At 43.8% G+C, this 24,469-nt stretch overlaps 2 protein-coding genes across 3 annotated transcripts in view; both read left to right on the top strand.

The window, feature by feature from the left end:
- Nucleotides 1–332: 332 nt before the first annotated feature.
- On the top strand, nt 333–11,886 carry sap130a (Sin3A associated protein 130 a). Of its 2 annotated transcripts, none has more exons than XM_087179211.1 (21): nt 333–448; nt 1,130–1,246; nt 1,341–1,600; nt 2,526–2,693; nt 2,782–2,881; nt 3,002–3,117; nt 3,212–3,336; nt 4,508–4,655; nt 4,757–4,847; nt 4,970–5,074; nt 5,176–5,317; nt 5,820–5,935; nt 6,815–7,102; nt 7,192–7,363; nt 8,002–8,100; nt 8,199–8,557; nt 8,679–8,924; nt 9,011–9,136; nt 9,231–9,334; nt 9,499–9,612; nt 10,385–11,886. In XM_087179211.1, exons 2-21 carry the CDS (start codon nt 1,135–1,137, stop codon nt 10,541–10,543), a joined length of 3,150 nt encoding a protein of 1,049 aa, XP_087035337.1. In that variant the 5' UTR covers nt 333–448; nt 1,130–1,134; the 3' UTR covers nt 10,544–11,886. The 2 variants fall into 2 exon arrangements, with proteins under 2 accessions (XP_087035337.1, XP_023281748.1); XM_023425980.2 differs by having other exon boundaries at nt 1,341–1,606.
- Nucleotides 11,887–12,813: 927 nt separating this feature from the next.
- The window catches only part of myo7ba (myosin VIIBa), a 21,078-nt gene continuing 9,422 nt past the window's right edge, over nt 12,814–24,469 (top strand). The window contains exons 1-32 of the mRNA XM_023425966.2: nt 12,814–12,889; nt 13,210–13,247; nt 13,353–13,454; nt 13,557–13,709; nt 14,275–14,459; nt 15,681–15,802; nt 15,895–16,037; nt 16,129–16,242; nt 16,389–16,542; nt 16,660–16,736; nt 16,816–16,935; nt 17,293–17,432; nt 17,576–17,786; nt 17,866–18,001; nt 18,085–18,254; nt 18,351–18,491; nt 18,586–18,744; nt 18,945–19,037; nt 19,620–19,714; nt 19,814–19,898; nt 19,994–20,212; nt 20,296–20,505; nt 20,589–20,801; nt 20,901–21,065; nt 21,167–21,466; nt 21,552–21,712; nt 21,807–21,933; nt 22,029–22,148; nt 22,510–22,683; nt 22,898–23,125; nt 23,221–23,388; nt 23,482–23,599. Coding sequence (XP_023281734.1) covers nt 13,230–13,247; nt 13,353–13,454; nt 13,557–13,709; nt 14,275–14,459; nt 15,681–15,802; nt 15,895–16,037; nt 16,129–16,242; nt 16,389–16,542; nt 16,660–16,736; nt 16,816–16,935; nt 17,293–17,432; nt 17,576–17,786; nt 17,866–18,001; nt 18,085–18,254; nt 18,351–18,491; nt 18,586–18,744; nt 18,945–19,037; nt 19,620–19,714; nt 19,814–19,898; nt 19,994–20,212; nt 20,296–20,505; nt 20,589–20,801; nt 20,901–21,065; nt 21,167–21,466; nt 21,552–21,712; nt 21,807–21,933; nt 22,029–22,148; nt 22,510–22,683; nt 22,898–23,125; nt 23,221–23,388; nt 23,482–23,599 — 4,621 coding nt within the window. The 5' untranslated portion in view covers nt 12,814–12,889; nt 13,210–13,229. The remainder of the gene's footprint in view (nt 12,890–13,209; nt 13,248–13,352; nt 13,455–13,556; nt 13,710–14,274; nt 14,460–15,680; nt 15,803–15,894; nt 16,038–16,128; nt 16,243–16,388; nt 16,543–16,659; nt 16,737–16,815; nt 16,936–17,292; nt 17,433–17,575; nt 17,787–17,865; nt 18,002–18,084; nt 18,255–18,350; nt 18,492–18,585; nt 18,745–18,944; nt 19,038–19,619; nt 19,715–19,813; nt 19,899–19,993; nt 20,213–20,295; nt 20,506–20,588; nt 20,802–20,900; nt 21,066–21,166; nt 21,467–21,551; nt 21,713–21,806; nt 21,934–22,028; nt 22,149–22,509; nt 22,684–22,897; nt 23,126–23,220; nt 23,389–23,481; nt 23,600–24,469) is intronic.

Below are 24,469 nucleotides of genomic sequence, written 5' to 3'. Positions count from 1 at the left end.
AGTATCTCTATTTTATCTGAGTATTATTCTGATTACATTCTGTGTGTACGGTGCAGTCTGAGTAACATCAGAACATGACTTTGTAGAAACATTAACGTAACATTGTGAATGTGTCCACAGCCGGTTGTGGTGGCAGTCAGCTGGCAGTAAACATGCTAGCAAATTAGCTCCGGTGCTTGCGCGGCTACCAACGTTGACCACGTGACTGTGGTCTTGGTTGTAGCGGTCCCTCGACTCCACACCTCGGTGCAAGTTTAGGTTGGTCAAAACATTTCCGCAGCTCTGATTGGTCAACGGACTGGGACTCTCTTCTCTGATTGGCGGAATGAAGCAGGGAGCTTCGACTCTGTCGGAGCGTTCTTCCGGCTTACATGTTGGAAAAAAGAAAAGACGAATGGAAAAAACTGTAATCCACAAAACGACCATTGCCTAGTCACTCCGCGATACGGTAACATCTGCACACACACAGAAACGTGTTTGTTTGTTTAGCCATGTGAAGTTTACGCCGTCGTACGCTTTAGAAAGTCCAGGAATTAGCACGAATGGCAGGCGGCAGCTGGGTTGGCGATTCTAACGTTAGCCTGCTGCTAGCTACGGTAGCTGGCTAACAAGGTAGCTTTTTAGTTTTAACGCTGCCGTTAACGTTACCAATGACCGTAGTGTACGTTACCAGACTGAGCAAATGGCAGTCAAAAAGCCAAATTTGTACTTGCATGTTAACCTAGTATTGGATAAACAACGGTGCAGTTGTTGTCGATAATATGTCGATCATATGTTGTTGCCCACATAACGTTTACGCCAAACAAAGGTTCACAAAATGTTCTGGTCTTGGTTTTCTCATTCATATGTTTTTATATACGTTGTGTTGTCACCAGTTGGTTAATGTTATCGACTTGCTTCTGGCTCCTTTGCTAGCTGGTAACGATAATATTCCGCAGCTCTCCATTTCTGTTTATGTACCCGCGCCGCATGTAAAGGGTTAAACCGGTTGCTTTTATTGTTGTAGTCCTCGTACAAGGTTAATAGAAGGAATACAGCTGAGAACTGATCGTAAACACCAACGATATGTTCCGTGTGTCCGTCGTTGTATTTAATGTACAATTCTAACACTATTTTATTTCATAAATAGTTGAAATGAGCTCCCAGCAATTCCCCCGACACGGGCTGCCTCCCTCCAGCGGGGGAGCACCACAGCTCCCTGCTGCTGGAAACCTTGTGTCCGTCAATCCGCCGTCAAATGCTCCAGGTAACTTACTGTCACTGACATGACTATGGGATACTTAACAAATGGCGAGGAAGACATCTGTAAAATAATATTGATGTGAACAAATCTTCCATAGCTGGTGCAGATGCAGACAGCAGTCGGGATGCTGACCACGGGCAGCAGGATCATCCACCGGCTGGGGGAGGGGGGACTTTGACGTTCAGAGATGACAAGCAGGAGACCATGGTGGTCAGACCTTATCCACAAGTGCAGACACACGGCCAGCCGCAAGCTGCTCCCCAGACTGTGCCCATCCAGCCTGGCACACCTGTGACTGTACCTGCCCCCCCTGTCCACCTCCCCCAGGGCCAGCCTGCAGTCCTCACTGAGGGACAGGTGAAGGTGATGCTAACATTTTAGAAGCTTTTTATACATATTCATAGTATAATATGTTGTGTTATTACCATTTTCATTGCTAAATCACACTATAGTTGGCCATAATGCTTTCTGTTGTGGTCGAACAATAAGCTGCTGCTGACTAAGGTTCATTCAGAAGGTGTTGAATTATTGCATTGGGTCGTGTTAGATAACCTTTCTGAAGTTGAAAGCTTGGCTGAGCTGACTGCTGGGGAGAGTCGGGGCTATTAAGGAACCAACAATCTGCAGTGATGATCTTGAAGTTTGAAATAATTCAGGATGTAACAATTTGCCCTCCTTGTCTAATCCTCATGCCCTCCAGACAGAGTTGGACAAGTTTTATTTTAAAATGAGCTAAAATATCACAAGACTCCGACAATGAAACCTGAGACCAAACTTGGCTGGAGCCAGTGGCAGATTAGCTCAAGAGGAGACACAATGAATGAACAGGAAATCTTGAACAAGTGCAAGTTTTGTTCTGTTTTCAGTCTAAAGTGCTAGAGAGGTTTCATCTTAATGTAGTTGTTGTCAATTCAAGTTTAAATCTGGGGACGGAAAAGACATTTTTACAAAATATCTGCAACTGTTTTATTTAGATTTTAGAAATTACTTAGACAATCAGGATAGTTTTTTTTCTTCTTTTTTTGTTATGGATACACTTTCTGACTGACAGCTCACTGATATAATTTACTGTCAACTTTAATTAGGGTATAGGTCATGTCCGAAGTGTTTAACCATACACTTACTCTGTAAACACTCAACAGTCTTCTACAGCAGTATGTTGTTTCCTTTTGCTTTTTGTTGGTTTCAGTACACAATTTTTTTGTTTGTTTGTTTTTTATTTTTATGTCCAATAGCATTCAGGACTAAAAACAAAATATTTATTTATTTATTTATTTTTTAGGCCGTCCTGAAGTCACCTATGCAAAGTCGTCTTATTGCCCCAGCACCAGCTTCCAACCAGGCTCATATCCCCATGCCCCCCAAAGTGCCTGGTCACATTACTGTCACCTTAGAGAGCAGTATTGCTCCAACCCCGTCCATACCTGTGGCAACCATCAGTGGTCAGCAGGTGAGTGCACCGTACATTCGCTGCCAGTGTATGTTGTTATGTATTTCTTCCTGATTACTCAAGATGCGCTGCTTTCACTGTGTTTCAGGGTCACTCCAGCAACGTACACCACCTGATGCCAGCTAACATTCAGATCATTAGGACCCCTGCCGTCCCTCCTCAGACCTTCACATCTCATTTACCCAGAGGTATGCCTGATGTCATAAGAAAAGACTTGATGTTTGCTTGTCCTTGAAACAGTATTGTGTTTACAACTCCTTCGTAGCAGTGCTTTTCTCTTGATCTGTGTATTTTCCTTTACCACATAGGGGCTGCTGCAGCAGCTGTTATGTCTAGCTCCAAAACTGTCCTACGGCCAGCCACCGGGGCAAGTGCGGGTCCCGGCCAGCCCACAGTGCAGCATATCATCCACCAGACTATTCAGGTACCCTGATGCACTTTTATCAAAACAAGCGTAGATATTGTGTAGAGCATTTAGAAACATTGTGTGTAACCCTGTCTTCTCCCTCTGTCCACAGTCTCGCCCTGCTGTTACAACCTCTACAGCTGTGCTTCCAACCGTGGTGGCCCCCATCTCAGCAACTAGAACTCAGTCCCCAGTTATCAGTCCGACTGCTACACACTCTGCGGAGGTGGCACACGGGTAGGTGGCAGTGTAAGAATGTATTGACTCGGGCGTAAGCAGAGATGTGGCACGTATAAGAGCTAGAAGTGATTTATAAATCAGTCACTATTTTAAAACATGGAGTTTTATGGGAAACTTATCTATTAGTACACCATCCTCAGTTCAACCAAAGAATATTTATTCTGTATCAAGTTGTTTCACTTGAAATATTTTTAGGTGCCAGAAAAGCTGGAAGTGACCAGTGTCTAACAGGAGAAGTATCTTCATTTATACAACTTCCTCCAGTTAGTTGACACTTTAAATGCTTTTCTTTGTGACACACCAGAACAAAATGATCTTTTTAATCAATAACCTTGATAGGCATGAATGAAAATGTACTTGTGTGCATCTCTTATGTAGACAAACTGTATTGAATAATATGATGATGCACTTAGGAAATGGGAATTTTTTCAAAACAGGTATGTGAGTATTAACCTGTTCTTATCACCATTGCTCCTACAGAGAGTTTTCTGTACTAACAAAGGTGGACAAAGTACACAACTTCGAGTTAAAGTACTGGAGTACTTGCTTTTAAAATTACTTACGTATTCAAAAGTACATTTTTAATGCGTAAAAGCTCATAGAAATTGCCATAAAAACACAATTGAATCCGCAAAAGGAGCCATTGTCGTTTCCTGGTTTGTTTGGTTTTTAGACAGTGGTGAGGTTTGGTCATGGTAAACACAGCAAACATTTAAAATGAAAGGAATCTTTTTTTATTTCTAATAATTTCAAAAATGGATTTAAGGTAAGGCCATGGTTCTCCTCCATGGTGAAGAATCTTCTGCCTCATCTTTATCTAATGTAGCCATCGTTAGGACACCGCCACGTTCAAACTGAGCTGCTCAAACATGTCGCAAGCACCTCGTGACTGAGAGAGTTGACTGTTATTGGTTTCTCTCCTGTGATGAACTCAGTGTATGGTCTATCACCTTTTCAAATTAAAAGGAAAGTCTTAAAACTCTGCTTCAAAGTAGCCGAGTGCTTCATAAAAAATGTAGTGGAGTCAAAAGTACAATGTTTGTCTTTTAAGTGCAGTGCAGTAAAAGTCAGAAGTTTATTAAAGAAAAAAAAACTTGGACAAAAGGACAGATGCTCTAAAAATATACTGAAGGTGGCCACTAAGTTGATTTTTGTTCGACTCTTTCAGGCGTTCAGCGCTGACCCTTCATCCACCTCCAGCCACCGTCAGTATTCAGAGGCCTCAGACGTCCCGTGACACCCCCACAAGGATCACACTGCCGTCACACCCTGCGATTGGGGCTCAAAAGCCTCAGCCTCCACACACTATGACACAGGTTACTGCTTGTTGATGGCGGCCTATAAAAATAATGATTTTTTTTTTCTACAGTCATTGAAATAACGACTTTTTATTTTTTTATTTCCCCCTCCGTCACAGAAACCCATGTTCAGTACTGCGACACCAGTAGTTGCAGCAACTGTGGCACCAATCGTCGCCACTAACACTGTGCCATCGACCACGACAATAGGTATTGCCCGTTTGTACTCAGGCGCTGAAATATCCTTTAACTACTCACAGCAGTTTGTCGTGTTTGACTAAAGGACACAGAAATAAATTGCAGCTCGCTGATATTGTTTCGTTCACGTTTAGGCTCTGTGCCGCATACCCAAATGACGAGTAACACTATCGTCACCATGACGATGGCCTCGCACTCCTCCCATGCTACAGCTGTGACCACCTCCACCATCCCCGTTGGTGAGTTTGACCGCTTGTCTTTCTCGCTGGAACACTTGTTGTGTGTGCGATGCGCGTGACGCTTAACTGAACGCTTGGTCTCAACCGTCCCTTGTTCACAGCTAAAGTGGTCCCTCAGCCCATCGCCCACAATTCATCCCGTGTGCAGCCCGACTACACGGGAGAAAGACCCAACCTCATCCCCATCTCAGGCCATCGGTCGTCTCCTAACCCCGTCACCATGGAGGCGCGAAGCGACAACAGGTGAGCGCTCGATGTTGGTTCTGACTCTGAGACTTTGATACCAGGAAAAACTAAACAAATTATATGTTTTTCTTTGTTTTTTAGAAAGGCGGAGGTTGACATCTGATATTCAGTAGTGGCGTTTGAAACTCCCAGTGTGACAAAATGAAATGTATCTATTTGTCTTTGTTTATTCCTGCAGAGATCTGATTTCCTGCCCTTCACCAGATTTTTATTATCATATATTATATTATATTATAATTATAACTAATTACATATAACGGCTATAAATATATAACTGTAGTGAATGAGCAGTAATTAGCTTATTCATGTGCCACTACACTAATGCAGATTGCATTTACCAAAGGAAAAAACTTGAAGAGGTTGTGTTGTAATTATGACTTATGTATGGAGAATATGAATCTTGTGATTATTAGTATTTATTAACCCCAGAACAGCTGCGGATATTTTATTCAGACGATGATGAATCTTTTTATTAATCTTGTATGTTTCTGTTTTTAAGGCCGTCTGTGCCAGTACAGTTCCAGTATTTCCTGCCGGCTTACTCTTCGTCATACCCTCTGACACACACATACACCCCCATCAGCAGCTCTGTGTCGACCATCCGCCAGTATCCCGGTAAGCGCTGCTCAACTGGCAGTCACAACCAACGGCTTGATCGCATTGCATTTCGACAACGTTTACGTTACGTTACGGAAAAGGGAGTGATGTCACGTTACTGATGCAGGAAATAAATGCATATTGATCAGAGCAATCACAAACTATAAACAGAAAATGAGAGCGACGTGACAGTTTGTTGTCTGGTAGTGTGACGCTCTATCTAGTATAGTGATAAAACATGCTGGAACAGGTGTCTCCAACAGGTGGCTCACATGCTACCAGTGAGTCTGAACAAACCATCAAATGCATCGTACAAACTTTCAGCAACACAACTTCACCCAGTAAATCTACATAGAAACTCCTCTGATAACAGAACAGATATAAACTAAAGTTTTCCAAGAAACAGGAAATATGTTGCCATGGTTACAGTGAGTAAGTTAAACTGTGGGCTTCAACTTTTTTTTGTGCCCATGTTTGTTTACATTTTGGAAAATGAAGTGAACTGAATCAGTTATTCCTGTTTGTTATGTATCATCAGTGGATCGCTGACAGAGGAGCTTCTTGTCTCTCTGGTTTCTAATCAGATTTATGGACGTTTATTCGCAGCAGCGTTTTCATGTCTGTGTGTTCAGGTTCACACACTTGAGTTTGTCCGTTGTTCTGGCTTCAAAAGAAATGAATGGGAGACGGCACAGATATTCATACAGCAGAAATGTAATGTGACCAAGCCTCAACTGTTGTAGTGATTGGTGTAGAGTGTAATTTACCCTTTGTCTTTTGACTTAACATATAAAGGCTTGAAGCTGAACTCTGCCTTTTTGGATGTGAAAACAGTGTGAAACATGTCACTTTATAGCACAACAATCTCATTTTTAACTGTGTTTCTCTCTCAATAAGTCACTCCTCAAGCTCCAAGTTCAGCACTGCCCACACAGCCTGGAGTAGGCGTGGCCACCACTGTCCATCTAAACCACATGCAGCTGATGGCGGTTGATCGGATTGGTCTGCCCTCTGCACAAATCAGCACCCAAGGGCTCCAGCCAGCGCCGATTGCCGCGCAGGGCATCCAGCCTGCACCGATAGGAGTTCAAGGCCTGCACACGTCCGCGTCAATCACCACACAGCAGCAGGCACCCATAGCTACTCAGCAGCAGCAGCAACAGCCGCAGTCTGAAGCTAAACCCGGTAATTACTGAATGGACACTGTGTCACGGTGTTGACAAGGAGTTAACTGAGTTGTGGGCTGTTTGTAATGCATCTTTTATTTCATTCAGGGGTTGTTTTGGCTGACGGCTTTGTAGCCAGCCCAATCAGCAGCACATTCAGCACCACCCAGCCTGTAGCCACCATGGTGCAGGCACACGCTCAGGGAGGAGTAGGAGGAGCTCCCACCCTGGTATCATCCCCTAGGCCCAGCATCCTTCGCAAGAAGCCCGCTGGTGATGGGTGAGTAGAACACCAGAGACATTCGACCTCGGAAGACTCTCCATAAAGCTCGTTTGTACAAGTGCTCCATGTCAGATTTAGCAAACTCTCTACTCAACTAAATTGCTGATTTTCCCCCTGTTTATAAGAAGGCACACCTTTTTTTCTTTCACCTTTTTTCATACACATAAATGTTGTCCAACAGTTAAAAGAAAAAAAGAAAAAGATCAGTATTTGTATTCAACCATTGTATTCATGCCAACGACTGCATCAGAAAAAGCGCTGTGCTGTGACACAAACAAAGAAGGAACTGTTTACTGTGAAGTGAGATGCTAAATAAAAGAATATTGTCGTAAAGTTGATGTTGCAGTGAATTAGAAAGCATCATAATTCACTTGTACCCAGAGCAAATGTGTTCCTACAAGTACGACCTAAAATTAGACCCGACCCAGAAACTCTGATTTAGTCTGCTCTGTACTCAAATGTATCACTTGACTTTTGAAACTAGGCGTTTCAGTGGCACACAGTCGGGGTATAACAGGCTGACAGACAGCGTTAGATTCTTCAAATAAAGTTTGACAGATACGTGTTAAGTTCAAATGGGGCGGCTTAATGTTTCCTTTTACCAAACACACCTAGTTCGTCTTTGTGTGTTGTAGCTGTGTTCGTAAGAACCTGATCCCCGCCCAACCCAGTGAAGCCAGCGGAGGCAGAATTGAGAGTGGCGTGAGAGGAGCAGGATCTCCCAGACCTGCAGGGTGAGCTTCTGTCACGTCGATCGCCTCCCATGTTCACATCCTGTCACCGTGAGTTATGGTTTGAGCCTGTAACCTGACGCTTTCGATTCTTCTCTCAGGCTGAAACCCAAAGCCGAGGTGCACATGGCAGTGGCTCCTCCTGTCATGGCTACAGTGGAAGCGCTACCTTCTCAGGGAGGGGAGCAGCAGGTGGTGTCCTCGAACACCCAGCACCTCGCCCAAGCCATCCCCACCATGCTCGCCACGCCGGGACCTGTACCTCCCTCCCAGCCCTCCACTGTCCTCTCAGCCCTGCCAGCAGCCATGGCTGTAACTCCCCCCGTCCCCGCTTCGATGGCCAACACTGTGGCCTCCCCGACTCAGCCGGCAGCCAGCAGCACCGCAGCTTGTGCCGCCAGCTCCACCTGCCCAGATGTGAAAATTAAGCAGGAGGCGGAGGCCATGGACACCCAGCCAGGTGAGGAACATGTCTGTCTTCCGCATGTCTCCAGTGATGTGATCTAGGGGAGAATGATGAATGGGGATGAATGCAAAGAAATTCATAAGTGAACGATGTGTCTTACTTATTTCACCTGCAGATCCCAATGCGAACTTGTCATCAGGCCCGGCACTCACCACCCAGGCCTCCACCCTGAACACTCCTGCCACAGGAGAACTGATCCCCGGGGCCTCCCCGAGGAAGAAGCCCCGCAAGCAGCAGCACGTTATTTCCACAGAGGAGAGTGAGATGGTGGAGACCAACAGCACGGACGAAGAAAAAGCTCCCGGCAGGCCCATCACCGGCAGGGCCGAGAGGTGTGAATCTCCACCAAGGGAATACGTTGGTATGTAATGTAAAGCCATCCACTGTTACAGCCATGATGTCAGTGTGTTGCTGTCACTTGTTTAATGCTTGTTTATTTCCCTGTAGATGAAGAAGGAGTGCGTTACGTGCCAGTCAGGCCTCGGCCACCTGTCACCCTCTTGCGGCACTACCGTAACCCCTGGAAAGCTGCCTACCACCACTTCCAGAGGTACAGCGATATCCGGGTCAAAGGTCAGTATCCTATTGCGTACAGACAAAAATACCAACACTTTCATACAGTCGGTGGCTTTGTCTTTCTAACGACAGTTCTGTGTTACTCTCACAGAGGAGAAGAAGGGCACCTTGCAGGATATGGCTAATCAGAGAGGCGTGGCGTGCAGAGCACAGGGCTGGAAAATTCATCTGTGTGCAGCACAGCTCAGGCAGCTGGTGAGTGCTGGCCTCAGACCTGCAGAAATATACATCCACATTACTACTAGTCTCAGTGGTTCACTCAAAGTTGTTATTTTAGTTCTTCATAACAAGAGTCAACAGTAATGAAAAGATGTAAGACATTAAAGTTCCTGTAAACGTGTTTGTTACCTGATCTGCAGTCGAGTTTGGAGCATGATGTGTACAGCCGCCTCTCCACCCTGCAAGAGGGTCTGATTCCAAAGAAGAGAGCGGGCGCCGACGACGACCTTCACCGAATCAACGAGCTCATACAGGTAAGGCTGTTTCTGAGCTGGGAGGTTTCTCTGCTCCGTTATCTGCATTCACTGCTTCTTAAAGTCATCTATATAAATTGAATGGAAACAAAAGTTTATTGAATTAACATCATAAACATTTATTTATTTTATTATTAATATTCTCAGACAAACAGGCCTTTTGCTGCATCACAGCTGCACCCACAACGTGATCTATGGCTTTATTTTATGAGCTTTACTGTAACTTATTTTGTTCAAGCTCATTTTTAAGGCTTTGGTGAAGCTTAGGCGGGGGAACACACTGGCTGCATGGCGGCTGCGGAACGTTTTTCGGCGCCCATGTTAAACGGGTGACAGCGGTCACACAGCCTCGCGGCCGCATCACACATTCTAGGGGTTCGATGTTTCGCCCATTTTTCACGCGTGATGTGTGCGCGTCGCAGCAAAAATAGACTCAGAAAAGACCTGTTGTTGTCACACCCTCAACATTACTTAAAACTGACACCTTCCTCTATAGTTGTCTCTGTCTAGGCCGAATCTGAATATGACACAGACATGAAAAACCATTTTAGCAGCTGCATTTCAGTGATGTTTTCAGTCAAAAATAAATCAGAAATGAATTTATAATGAAAAGAAATCCAACATGGGAGTAGCCTGCAAACTCTGTGTAGTAAGATAAAGCTGGTAGTAGCAGCAACGCAGCCGTTGCGAACACAAATCATTGTCTTTACCAACAGGTTTGCTTTCCACAGCTGAATGGTGTTTTTTTGCGTGCGTGTGTTTGTGTCGTCAGGGTAACATGCAGCGCTGTAAGCTGGTGATGGACCAGGTGACCGAGGCCAGAGACACCATGATGAAAGTGCTCGACCACAAGGAGAAAGTGCTGAAGCTGCTCAACAAGAACGGTGCCGTCAAGAAGTCCTCCAAACTGAAGCGTAAAGAACGGGCGTGAGCTGGACCTTCTCTTCTGTCGACGACCGCCACTGTCCCCTCCCTGCAGGGGGGTGAAGGAGCTGCTCAGAATTTGGTGCTAAGATTTGCCGCATACAATCGCATGCACCCTCCCTATCTGCCTGAGAGTGGACAGAGGGAAATGACAGGAGGACGCAGTAAAGCCTATGAGGAATAGGTTCTCATTAAAGACAGAGCACACATATTGAGCGTGGAGCATTGTAGGTTGCATTAGAGAGGCCAACTGGACGGCCCTGCCACTGTTTCCCTCCTTTTTTTGTTCACTTTTGAAGACCCCCAGAGACCATTTCTACTAACTTAGTCTCCGCCTCTTCTCCTAAGACAATGTTTGAAGCTGGCACGATGTGTATTTGTGATATTTGGCACTAAATGCAGGTGCAGTAAATCCCTAATAAGTGATGGAAGTATTTCAGTTAAGGTGAACCACCCAAGAGTTATTGAATGGGATTAATCAAAAATCATTTCTAAGGAGTCCTTTAGCAAAACTGTGTGTGTGTGTATACAGACTAATCTCAGTTGTGCTCTTTTCATCAATCTGTGCCTTCATTCTGTCAGTGTACATGGAACGGACAGGGACGTGTGAAAGCGGATTCACATGCTGTCGAAATATTCTTAAAATACGATTCAGAGAAAAGGTTGAGGCCGGTGTCGCTGCTTCCCCTTTTTCTTTTTTTCTCTCTCCGATCATCCTGCACCTGCATTTTTTAAATTTTTATTTGATTTGTTCATCTACTTTGGGTAAACGATCACCTCCCAGCCACAACCTAAGGTGTAATCTAAAAGATAATAGAATACTTTCATGAGCTGAGGTAAAATAAAATAAAAAAAGAACCTAAACGTGGCAGTGCTCACCTGGTGTCACAGGATAAATAGTGTCCTTAGATGGTTATCTGAAAATAAAAACACACTGCATATGCATTACGCCAAGTTAACTTAACATTTAAAACCGCCATGAATCACCCACTTAATTAAAACAAATTGATGTCAGGGTGGTAATAACATACTCTGATTTGGTTTCAGAAGCTACAGTGCTTTAAAGACAGACAGAGAGAGAGAGAGTATTCATTGTGTGATTAGAAAGGTGGATTGTTCATGTAAATCACTGTAAATGTGCTTTTGTTTTTTTGTTTTTTTCCATTGACCTGGTTCTTTTCAAGTTTTGTACTCGGTGAAACATTTTGTGCTGTGTGACGTGTGCCACTTCATTTTTGCAGAGTGTAACGATAATGACGTTATGAGATGAAGTGAGCCTGAAACATCCAGCTATTGTACATTGTTTTTGTCTGTGTAATTATAGTAAAGATACTTAAACAATACAAAGCACACTGTTATTTTCTCTGGTGTTTTTTTTTTTTTTTTTTTTCCATTTTGAAAATCTGTTTTTAATTTTGAAATTCATAATATAAGTTGGATGTCTGGTGTCAGAGACACAGACCACACCTGAGGACAGATAGTGAGACTGCAAGATTATTGCTTTGCAGTACTGGCAGTATTATCATGGGTCCTCTTAAGGAGCATGCTCAGACATTGATCTTTACTTATGATTATATTTAATTGTTTTTAAATACGAGAAAGCATCGGTATTACCCAACATGTGATACCTGCTGTACAAACCCTGTTTTCTTATCTGCAGACAGTCTTTGTGTTGCTGTCTGATCTCACTATAATGAATTTTACCCAACGGCTAGAATGGATGACATGAGCCGTTTTATCCAGTGTGATCACATCACATTCTTTACTATCTGCTGTTTACAACATAATTGCCTCGAAGTACAGCATACTGCGTTGGCAGTACTTGACCTATGACGACTGTGTTTTGTAGATCAGTCACAGTGTGTTACAGGTATTTAGGTGATCAGCTTTCCCTCTTCGTCAGTTTCTGACACCGCCACCTCACTGCGGGTCTGTTTCTAAAGAATATGTTTCTCTCTGCTGTTCAGCTTTATTCAATATATTTCAAAGAAGAAAAATGAGCGAAGGGAAAATATTTATTAAACATTTCCATGTGTCGTTCATTCAGATTTGTGTTGAAGTGACAGAACTTTTACAAATTTTAAACTTTTCAAATGGTATCTATATTCTGTACGATATTTAACAGCTTATTAGCAGCAGTTATCTTCAGATTGCTGTTGTCTGTGATGATATTAAGTACATACCTTCAGCCTGACACACTGGGTGGCTCTACATTTTTGCAGGAGCAAAGTCAAAGAGCCATAAAGGGGTGTTTGCTGGGAAATCTCTCCTGTTCCTGCTTCATAGTTATTCAAGGAAAAGTTCCCTCAGCAGCAGCGACAGGGGCTTCCACCAAAGACACAGGTGTTGTCAGGTATGAAATGACACACACACACACACACACACACAGTTAGCTTAATATCTATTCTTTCACTATTACTTTTCAGTTGTAATTTTATAATGAGATTGAAGAGAAGCTGGTTACAGGAAGTGTCTCGTCAGAATAAAAGATGCTTAAAGAGTTAGTGTTTTGTCTATAATGTGTAGAAGGCCACACAATTAAAAACCTACTGAACTGAAGTGAATAAACCGAATGAAACGTGTGTCGGTTTTCTTGCAGGTATATGTTTATAGTAATTACTAGAACCGGGCTGAATCTGAATTAGGATATTAATGTTGTCATTGTCTTTACAGACTTGATCCATGTTTTCACCATGCTGCATTTGAGTAAGGTATGAAAGAGCATTTCTGTAATTTGTAATCTTAATTTTAAAATTCGTTAGGCCTGCTTATTTTATTTTTAATTTTTTACTACAACTTCTGTTTTCCAAAACCAGGGAGATTTTGTGTGGGTGGACTCCGGGGCTGGGGTGCCGATCGGGGCGGAGGTGAAGCTGACGGACACGGGGCAGCTCCAGCTGATCGATGATGAAGGAAAGGTACGCAAAACACCATTTAACAGTCCTGCTGCCGTCAGGTCCCTGGAAGATGAGTGTCAGCCCTCCAATGTAATGTCAACCTCTTTCATAACATGCACACAGGAGCACAAGATCAACAAGAAGACGGAGGGGAGCATCCGAGCCATGCACCCCACCTCTGTGAACGGCGTGGATGACATGATAAGGCTGGGGGATCTGAACGAGGCGGGTCTCCTCAGGAACCTCCTGGTGCGACACAAAGAAGGCATCATCTATGTAGGTTTCATTTCCCCGGTTTTCACTCTCAACCACCTGGTTTTTATGATGCCTATAACCTGCCGTGGAAACGCTTACTCCTCTGTGTCTCCCCCCCCCGCTGCAAATAGCTTTCTATCTTAGACTTTGGCCTGTAGTTTATCACAGTGCCGTTTGTCTCCATAGAGACGAATGAGCCTCTGTTGGACGGAAAGAAAGAAAAACGTCCCAGTGTTTGTGTGTCACTGCATCAAAGCTCAGCACTGTGTTCAGTTATGAATCAGGGCATTTTTGTTGTATATAAAAATACTACTGCTGAAATGCTGGCGGGCAAAATTTACTACGACTGATATTCCTTTGTCTTGTACTTGCAAATCATATTGTCAACCACAGTTTAAATCCAATGAAATATATTTAGAACATGCATCCCGTGCGTTGCTACCGTGACTAAACAAGGGGTCATTAGGGGTCATTGGTTTGATGTTGTGCTTACAACCATAATAACTTGTCTATTCTCATGTAAACACACACACAGACTTATTAAATGTGCCACTGTGTGACAGTTAATGACCCTCTCTGTCTGAAGACGTACACAGGCTCCATTCTGGTTGCGGTCAACCCCTACCAGCTGCTGCCCATCTACACCACCGACCATGTGCACATGTACACAGATCGACGGCTGGGTGAACTGCCGCCACACGTCTTCGCCATCGCAGACAGCTGCTTTTTCAACATGCGCCGCAACCGCAAGAACCAGTGCTGTGTCATCAGGTGCGACTCCGGCTGCTGACAGGCCGCAGGGATGTGCAGGGACTAACTCTGATTCAGTTTTATTTGGACTGTGGCAAATAATTGATTGACTGGCTGAAACCTTTGTTTATACAGGGAGAACTCGCTGAGAAACAGGATCTATGATTAAGTCATATTATTTATTTTTTTTATAAGAAATTGACAAGTACAACCACATTTTGATTTTTGGCAGAGAGTTAGAGGAGACTGATATCACTCTTATGTCTGTATGGTAAATATGTTTTACCTGCAGCCTTACATTTATCACACAGACATGAGAGTGGTACCATCTTCTCATCTAACGCTAAACAAGTAAGCAAATAGTTCCCAAAGTCTCAAACCATTCCTTTAAAAATGGTGATGGTCATGGTGATGATGATGATGATGAGCCAGAAGATGAAGTATTTGTGTAACCTATGCTAAAGTAGAAATTCACAAGATGCTCTACATTGCTCATCTTAAAGCTTCTGATATTTCCCCTCTAAAACAACATGTAACCCAAAATTATGACTTTATTCCCGTAACATTACGACTTTTTTTTATTGAAATATTATGATTTATTCTCAAAATTACAATTTTAGATTTTCTTTTCCCTCAATGTGTGCAAAATGAAACAAGAAGCTGATTGGCCAAAGGTAAATTTAAGAGCAGACTGCATTGTGTGGTGTGTACACACAGTCTCAATACTTCTGAAGGTTGGACAGATACGTACGTAGCTTTTGAATCAGTGATTTATAAATGACGGCTCTTTGTAAAGAATCAAAACTGTGCTCCAGTGTATTAAGTGCACAAACACTTGTGTCTGTATTTGTCAAATATAAAATAGTGTCATCTACGTACAAATGGAATAGATAATTATTAATATACAGGATAAACTGTGAATTGAACAGGACCTAAAGTTGATCCTTGTGGAACCCCCATTCTGAATGCTGCAAAGTTTAGGTTGCACACCATCAGCCACAACACATTGAGATTTGTTGTGTAATAATTTATGAACCAGCTAAGGGCAGTTTTGTCAAAAACATTACATCTGTGTGGCGCTTTAAAAACATATGCACCACAAGAGACAGCTGACATGGTAGTATGCTCAGATCTGAAACCAGATTGCAGGTGGTTTGAACCAGATGTTCATTAGAAGGTCAGAAATCTTTCCAGGGCAGGGAGGAATTGAAATGATAAATAATTCTTTATTTTCTCCATCAGTGGAGAGTCGGGAGCAGGGAAAACTGAGAGCACCAAGTTGATGTTGCAGTTCCTGGCTGCTGTGAGCGGACAGCACTCCTGGATCGAGCAGCAGATTCTTGAAGCGAACCCGATCCTGGAGGGTATGAGCACGACACCATCATAAAGTTACGAGACAGTCTTCACGATCAGCTGAATCCTCCATTGTTTCATCAAACATACATTTTCCTCTCAGCTTTTGGTAACGCAAAAACCATCCGCAATGATAACTCCAGCCGTTTTGGGAAGTACATCGACGTCAACTTCACCAAAGGCGGGGCCATTGACGGGGCCCGCGTGGAGCAGTACCTGCTGGAGAAGTCCAGAGTTTGTCGTCAGGTGGGGAAATCAGTCACCTGAATGTCTCCAGGAGCAGTGGAGTGATACAAGTCATTTCTTTTTATTAAAGAACGTGTGTTTTCATGTGCAGGCACCCGAGGAAAGAAACTACCACATCTTTTACTACATGCTGATGGGCATGTCAGATGAGCAGAAGAAGATTCTTTCCCTTGGGAGCGCTGCTGAGTACAACTATCTGACCATGGTACCGACATCATTTCGAAAACTCAAATTTGAAACAAAAGTCTGTCTTTGTTGATGAGATTTTGAAGGGAAATGCACAGAAAGAAAATCACAGATAACCAGATGAAAGCTGATATTTAGCTTCAAACCGTGTGATGCTGTCACCAGGGTAACTGCACCAGCTGCGAAGGACGGGATGACGTGAAGGAATACGCCCACTTCCGTTCAGCTCTGAAGATCCTCACGTTCACAGAGAACGACTCCTGGGAAATCTCCAAACTGCTCGCCGCCATCCTTCACCTGGGCAACGTGGACTTTGAAGGTAAGGACACTTTGCAAAGAGATATGTGTGTAGATACTAGATAATAATATCACTCTCATATGTAATAAAATAATTGCATCTTTTAAGATAAGGAACATTTTTCTTGGATAATTTCAGCCACCATAGTAAATAACCTGGAGGGTTGTGACATCCGCATATCAACCCATTTGAACATGGCTTGCCAGCTGTTGGAGGTATTTGGAGTATTCCTTTGTGTGTTTTTTTTATGGAAATAAATAAAAAGAGCGGAGATGACCACGTCTCTTTCCTCAGGTGGATCCCAAAGCGGTGGAGAAGAGTCTGACGCAGCGCTCCTTCATGACCACCAGGGAAAGTGTGACCAAACCTCTGACCTCTGCCCAGGCCGTGGATGGCAGGGACGCCTTTGTCAAAGTAACCAAGTCACATTTGACACAACGAAAACAAGAATCTGGGCATCTATTGTTGGCATTTTAAAATGAAAATCAAGTTACAATAAATAACAACAAAAACAGCCTCAAAATGATTAATACCAAATAGAGATTTTTAGCAATTACCAGAATTATTTAGTTATTATTACTTATTATTATTATACCACCTTTTTCAATACAGAATTTAGAAAAATTATGAGCATTGTAAGTTGTACATATTTGGATATTTAGTATTTTTTTGTCAATATTATTACAATAATATAATAGTATGTATAATATTATTATATATTATATAATATCATAATATAATATTATGCTGTTCTTTTTATTATGTATCCAGGCTATTTATGGAAAACTCTTCATTTGGATCGTGGACAAAATCAACGGTGCCATTTACAAGCCGCCCGAGACTCCGGATGAGGTCCGACAGTCAATAGGCCTGTTAGACATCTTTGGCTTTGAGAACTTCACCAAAAACAGGTTCGTGATCGCAGCACTTCTCATGATATTAGAGCTTTGTTGTGGCTGTTTTCAGACACAGGAGACATTTTTTTTATAAGTTGAGACTTGATCCATCTTCCTTTCTTGTTTTCGATGCTGGTGGATTTGTTGAACTTCTGCAGCTTTGAGCAGCTTTGCATCAACTACGCCAACGAGCAGCTGCAGCAGTTTTTCGTCAGGCACGTTTTCAAGCTGGAGCAGGATGAATACGCCCGTGAAAACATTGTTTGGCAGCACATTGACTACAAAGACAACCAAGGCACCCTGGACGTACTGGCCAACAAACCCATGAACATGCTGGCTCTTATTGACGAGGAGAGCAACTTCCCCAAGGTCTCCGTCCTCTCTGCGCCTTTCAACATTGTGTTGTGACAGAGCAAAGCAGGTTTTAACCTCTCTTGTTCATCTTCAGGGCACAGACACCACCATGCTCCAAAAAATGAATCAGGTCCATGGAAAAGGGGAAATCTACATCCCCCCCAAGAACAACTATGAGACACAGTTTGGGATCAAGCATTTTGCTGGAGTGGTCTACTATGATTCAAACGGTAATTCTCAAGCTTTTAAAAGCAGCAACTCGTTTCTGCTCATCCTGTGTGATGTTCTAATCTGCGTCCGTCTTTGTTTTGAGGTTTCCTCGAGAAAAACCGTGACTCCCTCAGCTCAGACCTGATCCAGCTGGTGGAAACCTCGACCAACAAACTCCTCAAGCTGGTGTTTCACAAGGAGCTGCAGTCCGGTACGATCAAGAGCAGCGCCAACCCCAAGATGGTCATCATCACGCCGAAGAGCAGCGTCCGGGTCAGTGCGGCCTTTAGCTTCAGCGCCAGACGCAGCTGTAATCAGCTGGAAAGTATAAAAATACCATTAATGTATGGAATCACTTGTGTCTGACAGCAAGCATCTGACAGCAAGAAGCATGTGGCGACTCTGACGGGCCAGTTCCGCCAGTCTCTGGATTCCCTGATGAAAACGCTGACCGTGTGCCAACCCTATTTCATCCGCTGCATTAAACCCAACGACTTCAAGAAGCCCATGGTGAGGAGAGAGAAGCTGTGTCCACAAACCGGTTCACGTCTTTATTGAAACAACTCTGTGTGAGTAAATCAGATTCCTCTCTTCTGTGTCTCAGCTGTTCGACAGAGAGCTGTGCATCCGTCAGCTCCGCTACTCGGGGATGATGGAGACCATCAGGATCCGGAAAGCCGGGTATCCTGTGCGCTACACCTTCAGCGAGTTTCTAGACCGCTACCGCGTCCTTCTGAAAACGTCCATCTGTGATCCCAAAACGGTGAGTCTGAGGGTTTAATGATCATTTTCACCCTCACACCTTTTTAAGATCATGGTTGTAAGATCTGTTTGAGATACTCGTAACGTCGAGAGAGACAGAAACATTTGGATGATCAATAAATCGGGATGCTGAAGTGACATTTTCAAACGCAGCTGCACCTGAGAAGTTTGGGGATGCGTGAAAATGTTTCTTTCTTACAGGAAAGTAAAGAGAAATGCTGCGAGAGCATCTGTGAAAACGTGCTCGCTGGAGAGGGCGACTGGAAGACCGGCAAGACCAAGATATTCCTGAAGGTGCAGCTTTTTTTCTTTTTTTTTTTTTAATATATATATATACAACCTTGTTGTTAGTGATGGTGATGTATGGAATCATAAAACAGCCAAAAATAATTTAAATGTTTTAAATAACTGAATTACTTATTGTATCTACTTATAAACCATCCATCTCAATTTATACTGTATGGATTTCCTTGATTTTTAAATATTTCTTTAGATAGAAAAGTCAAACTTATTTCCTCTAAACACTTGTTACAATTATCATATAATGCAGTTAATTTACTCCATTTTGTATAATTTACCATTAATTAAACCAGGAGGAGCATTCTTGTTTTCAATTTCTTTGGGTTTTTTTGTTGGATTTGTGTCAATTCAGCAATTTCCTATACATGCTGAATTATACAGTATATTGAATGTAAAATTCTACATTTCATGGTGTTAAAAAATATATATAAAAATATTATGGCACCGAAACGTGAAGCCTACAATATTCCAAAAAAAAACAATATTCAAGTTGCTCAAATCTGATACAAGCGCTTTGAGTATTTTTTTGTCCAACAAAATAATAAAATAATCCTCGCTGCTGGTTTTTTCTCTCAGGACATCCATGACACAATGCTTGAACTGGAGCGAATGAAAGAACTCAACATGAAAGCACTTTTGATCCAGAAAGTCCTGAGAGGCCACAAATACAGGTACGGGGAAAAAAAAGAAAAAGAAAATCTTTAAAATGTGTTGTTTGTTGTTGTTGTGATCTGCAGTTTACACGTCTGTACGTTTTATGTCTTTCACAGGAGAGAGTTCCTGAGGAAAAAGGCCGCCGCTCTCGTCATTCAGAAATACTGGAGAGGACACAAGGGCAGAAAACTGTACAAAGTGGTGAGTCGCTGTTTAATATAGTGTTCATCCAAGTGTAGATTCAGGCCCGGCTTGCAAAAAAAAAAAAAAACCCATCTGTAATGTTGTGTATTTAGGTTCAGCTGGGCTTTGCCAGGCTGCAGGCGCAGGTTCGCTCTCGCCAGCTCCACTTCCTGTACAAGAAAAAGCGGGAGGCGGCTCTCGTGCTGCAGACCCGAGCCAGAGGATACCTGGTCAGGAAGGAGTGGAAGCGCAAGAGAGATGCTGTGATCCTCCTGCAGGCGCACACCAGAGGAGCGCTGGCAAGGAAAGCTCTCAAAAAAATGAAAAGAGATGTGAGTTAAATATCGTGAATTATGAAGTCCCTCCTGGTTTTTATCTTCTGTACTTCTACATTACAAAACACCCCTTCTTTCAGATGTACCTCTCTGCTAAAGAGAAAGAGGCGGAGCAGCAGTCCATCTTGGAGAGGCAGAAACGCTTGGAGGAAGTGCTGCGGCAGAAGAAAGAGATGGAGACCAAAGCTCAGTCAGAATCCGTCACGGACCAGGAGATGGTGGATAGCATCTTTGGCTTCCTGCCCACTATCATCGGAGGGCAGGAGGGGCGAGCGCCTGTAGGATTTGAGGTTGGGGAACCAAAGGTTTTACACAGAGACATTTAGTTTTCCCGTCAGACGGTCGGTCACCGTGAGTTTGTGTCTGCTTTCAGAACTTGGAAGGGAAAAAGATGATAACCGAGGAGATAGACATCGACGACGTCCCCATGGAGGAAGATTTTCCCGAAGAAGACTACGACGACCTGGATGAGTACTCCTTCTCCAAGTTCGCCTCCATGTACTTCCAGGGTGCAGCCACCCACACCCACATCCGCCAAAGGCTCCGGCAGCCCTTACTCTACCACGAGGACGAGGGAGATGTTCTGGTGCTTTTCCTTTTGAGACCATTTGAGTTTCATCATTCCAGTTCTTTTTCAGTCTTTATTATTTCATTAACAGCATTCCCGTTACTGTGTTTTCTCCAGGCTTCGCTCACAGTGTGGTGGATCATTCTCAGGTTCATGGGAGACCTTCCTGAGCCAAAGAAGCAGGTGAAGGTCCAGGGAACCTCCACACAGGAGCGCATTCTGCCGCAGGACCTGCTCTCCAGAAAGGACAGGCGTCTCAGCCACATGGTGGGCCTGGACCAGGTAAGCATCCTTACAAAGCCCAAGACATGATACATTTTGAATATTTTCCTCGGTTTGTAAAATGACATGAATTGTACAAATGTCATTTCTGTCTGTCATAGAGAGTGCTGAGGAATAAAAAGGACACAAAGCCTTCCACAGTCCCGGAGGAGCCGACACAGAACAGAAAGAGCTCCATTTTCACAGACCTGCTGACGAGGAACAGGAAGGCCTCCACCGCGCCCGGCGAGACCGCTCCAAACCCGAAGGTGTACACTGTACCAGAGGGAAGTGCACGAGCGAGGAAGGGATCCACTTTCACTGACCTGCTGTCCAGAAACAGAAAAGCATCCACCGTTCAAGAAAGTGCTCCCCCGAGATCTACTCCCAGTTACAGGAAACCCTCCATCATCATGGAGGAGGTGAGCTGGAAGCCTAAAAAATAATAATAATAATTGAACTTACTGTTGCTGTTTCCTGGTTTTTGAAGTTATTTTCTCCTTCCAGTCAGAGGAGCAGACTGAAGTGTCCAAGCCTCCCGCCCTGCCGCCTGTGCAGGAGGACAGCGACCCGATGGTTGGAGAAGGACCCACTCTGGACCGGCCGCTGACCTCTCTGGAAAAACTCCACATCATTGTGGGATATGCTATCGTCAGACACGACCTCAGGTTCAAGAAGCTGCACATTTAAAACCATTTACTTCTCAGTATCTTATTCAAAACTCTCTCATGATACATGATATCTGTCTCTTTGTCCGTCCAGGGACGAGATTTACAGTCAGATCTGCAAACAGCTTCAGGATAACAACAATCGCAACAGCTATTTCCGTGGTTGGATCCTGTTGTCCCTCTGCCTGGGCGTTTTCCCGCCGAGCGAGCGCTTCATAAGGGTAAATACCGCAGTTGTATTCGCTACTTCACTCTCATGCTCGTGCTCGCTCTCTGTGACGTTTTGCTCGTTGCCTTTTATCTCTCGTCTCGGCAGTATCTGCAGAGTTTCATCCGCTCCGCTCCGGCGGGCTACGCCTCCTACTGCGCTGAGAGGCTGCGGCGCACAGTGATGAATGGAGTGAGAGGGGAGCCTCCGGCCTGGCTGGAGCTGCAGGTACTGAGACTGACATGCGGCGTTTTTTGCAAATATTCAAGGGTCATTTCACCCAAATAAAAGAAAAGCATATATTTTCTCTCCAGGCAGAGAAACAGTTTCATTTGTCTGTTATTTTATATCTGACATGTCTGATGCCGGTGGAGGTAGAATTTGCTTTAAGGAAAGACCTCACAGTGAACAGTTTATTTATAAACCAGGACTAATTAAACCTAAACTGTATGCACCTCTAGACGCCTCCAGAGGCAACCGAGAAAATGTAATTTAAATATAATTTGGGTGAATCGACCGTTCACACTTTAATTCATAGAAGGTCTCGTTTCCAGTTAGTGAACAGGGTCATTTCTCTGTCCTCTGGCAGGCAACCAAGACGAAAAAGCCCATGATTGTGTCCGTGATACTGATGGACGGGCGTTCAATAAACCTGCCGGTTGACTCCGCATCGACCTCCAAAGAGATCTGCCAAATCCTCTCCAGCAAAGTCCAACTCAAGGACACCTTCGGCTTTTCCCTCTACGTGGCTCTGTATGAGAAGGTACGCAGTCACAGCCAACACTGTCATGACGCGTCGCACTTCCTAAAGAGACGTGTGTCCGCCACACTGTCCGAATACCTACACAAGACCCCACATTTAAACATCCTGCATATTGTGAAAATATGAATATGAAATGTTTCAGAAAACTTTTAAAGCAAGTAATATTTTCTTTCCTTGATGTTTTTGTTCTAACAACTGTTGACGTGTCCTGAAGGTGTGGGCTCTGGGCGGCGGCCGGGACCACGTGATGGATGCAATCTCCCAGTGTGAGCAGGAAGTGAAGAGGAGGGGGGGGCAGGAGCAGCACGCTCCCTGGCGTCTCTTCTTCCGTAAGGAGGTGTTCACCCCCTGGCACGACTGTGATGAGGACAAGATCAGCACCGACCTCATCTACAGGCAGATCGTCCACGGCCTGAAGTTTGGAGAGTACCAGAGTGAAAAGGTGCAGGGTTTACATCGAGGTTTATCTTCGACAAGAATCCTCCAAACTTCCAGTCATGCACTTAAATAAATCTTCCCACATTTCACTTCACACAGGAGGAGGATCTTGTTCAGCTCGCTGCAAAACATCTGTACGTCCAGCACGGCTCGGACAGCGGCCCAGAAAACGTGAAACAAGCCGTTCAGGACTGCATCAACAGCTCTCTGCTGGAGGCCAAGTCGGAGGCCAAGTGGGTGCAAATGGTCAGCACTGCTCACGCTGAGGTCGGTCGCGTCGCGTAGAGAGTTTTAACCCATCACAATCTGTCTCCAACGAGTGCTTCAGTAGATTCTGATTCCAGTCTGTTGTTCTTAAAGGGTCCATATCTGAGTTCAAAGCAGAAGACGGATTCAGTGAAGGCGGAGGTGGTCGACTACGCCCGGAAGAAGTGGCCCATGTTCTTCTCCAGGTTCTTTGAAGTGGTCAAGCTGTCAGGTAGACGTCTGTTAGCGTCGCTCTACTGTCCTCGTGTGTGTGAACAATCTACGGCTTGACAAATCAATGCAAGTGCATTCATTTACATTCATGCAGAATGGTTATAGTGACAGTAAATGAGACCGTTGAGATAAGTTACTAAATAGAACTGAATTGATTTAATGTCGATTGAGAACATAAACTGTGGACAACACAGACATTTCTACACTTTCCTCAGCGATGTAGAGACAAACATTTTTTAATGATCGGCAGCGAACCTCCTTTGAGCAATTAGCTGTTGCTGCTTTTTGTATCTATGTCAGACTGGAAAATACGAGGCTATTTATAGAGACGCCGTACCGCCGGGGTTAAGACTCCAGCAAAGCAGTTGATTAGCAGGGAAGAAGTGGGTTAGGAACAACATTCCCTCCTTCTCTGTTTGCAAAAGTAAATACATACATACATACATACGTACATACATACGTACATACATACATACGTACGTACATACATACATACATACATACATACATACATACATACATACATACATACATACATACATGCATACATACATACATACATACATACATACATACATACATACATACGTACATACATACATGCATCTGAGCTGTCCAGTAAGGACGAGCTCTGAGGACTTCTCCTCACAGCTCAAATTTAATTACAAAAGTTATTACAGGAGTCTCCTGTTGAACAACTAATACGTCTTTATGCTTTATTTTGAAATGGTACAAAAACAAATCAACAATTTTGTATCAATAATAAGAGAAACTTCTTCTCTCGTAAATTGTGCATGTTTGAGTTTTGGATCGTTGGTTAGAGACGTCTCTTTGGTCTCCGGCAGCTTGTAACGAGCACATGTCACTA

Source organism: Seriola lalandi, unplaced genomic scaffold, assembly GCF_002814215.2.
Source record: "Seriola lalandi dorsalis isolate HSWRI2012SDOR001 ecotype SW California unplaced genomic scaffold, Sedor1 jcf7180002054797, whole genome shotgun sequence".
Classification (NCBI taxonomy): domain Eukaryota; kingdom Metazoa; phylum Chordata; class Actinopteri; order Carangiformes; family Carangidae; genus Seriola; species Seriola lalandi.
This window is presented reverse-complemented; position numbering and strand designations above follow the sequence as displayed.

What these genes read in the sequence shown, in the direction of transcription:
- sap130a (XM_023425980.2), top strand. Translation starts at nt 1,135, where the DNA reads ATGAGCTCCCAGCAATTCCCCCGACACGGGCTGCCTCCCTCCAGCGGG. An exon ending in TCATCCACCAGACTATTCAG is followed by an intron (nt 3,118 to 3,211) that starts GTACCCTGATGC and finishes CTCTGTCCACAG; the next exon opens with TCTCGCCCTGCTGTTACAAC. An exon ending in GGATCTCCCAGACCTGCAGG is followed by an intron (nt 8,101 to 8,198) that starts GTGAGCTTCTGT and finishes TTCTTCTCTCAG; the next exon opens with GCTGAAACCCAAAGCCGAGG.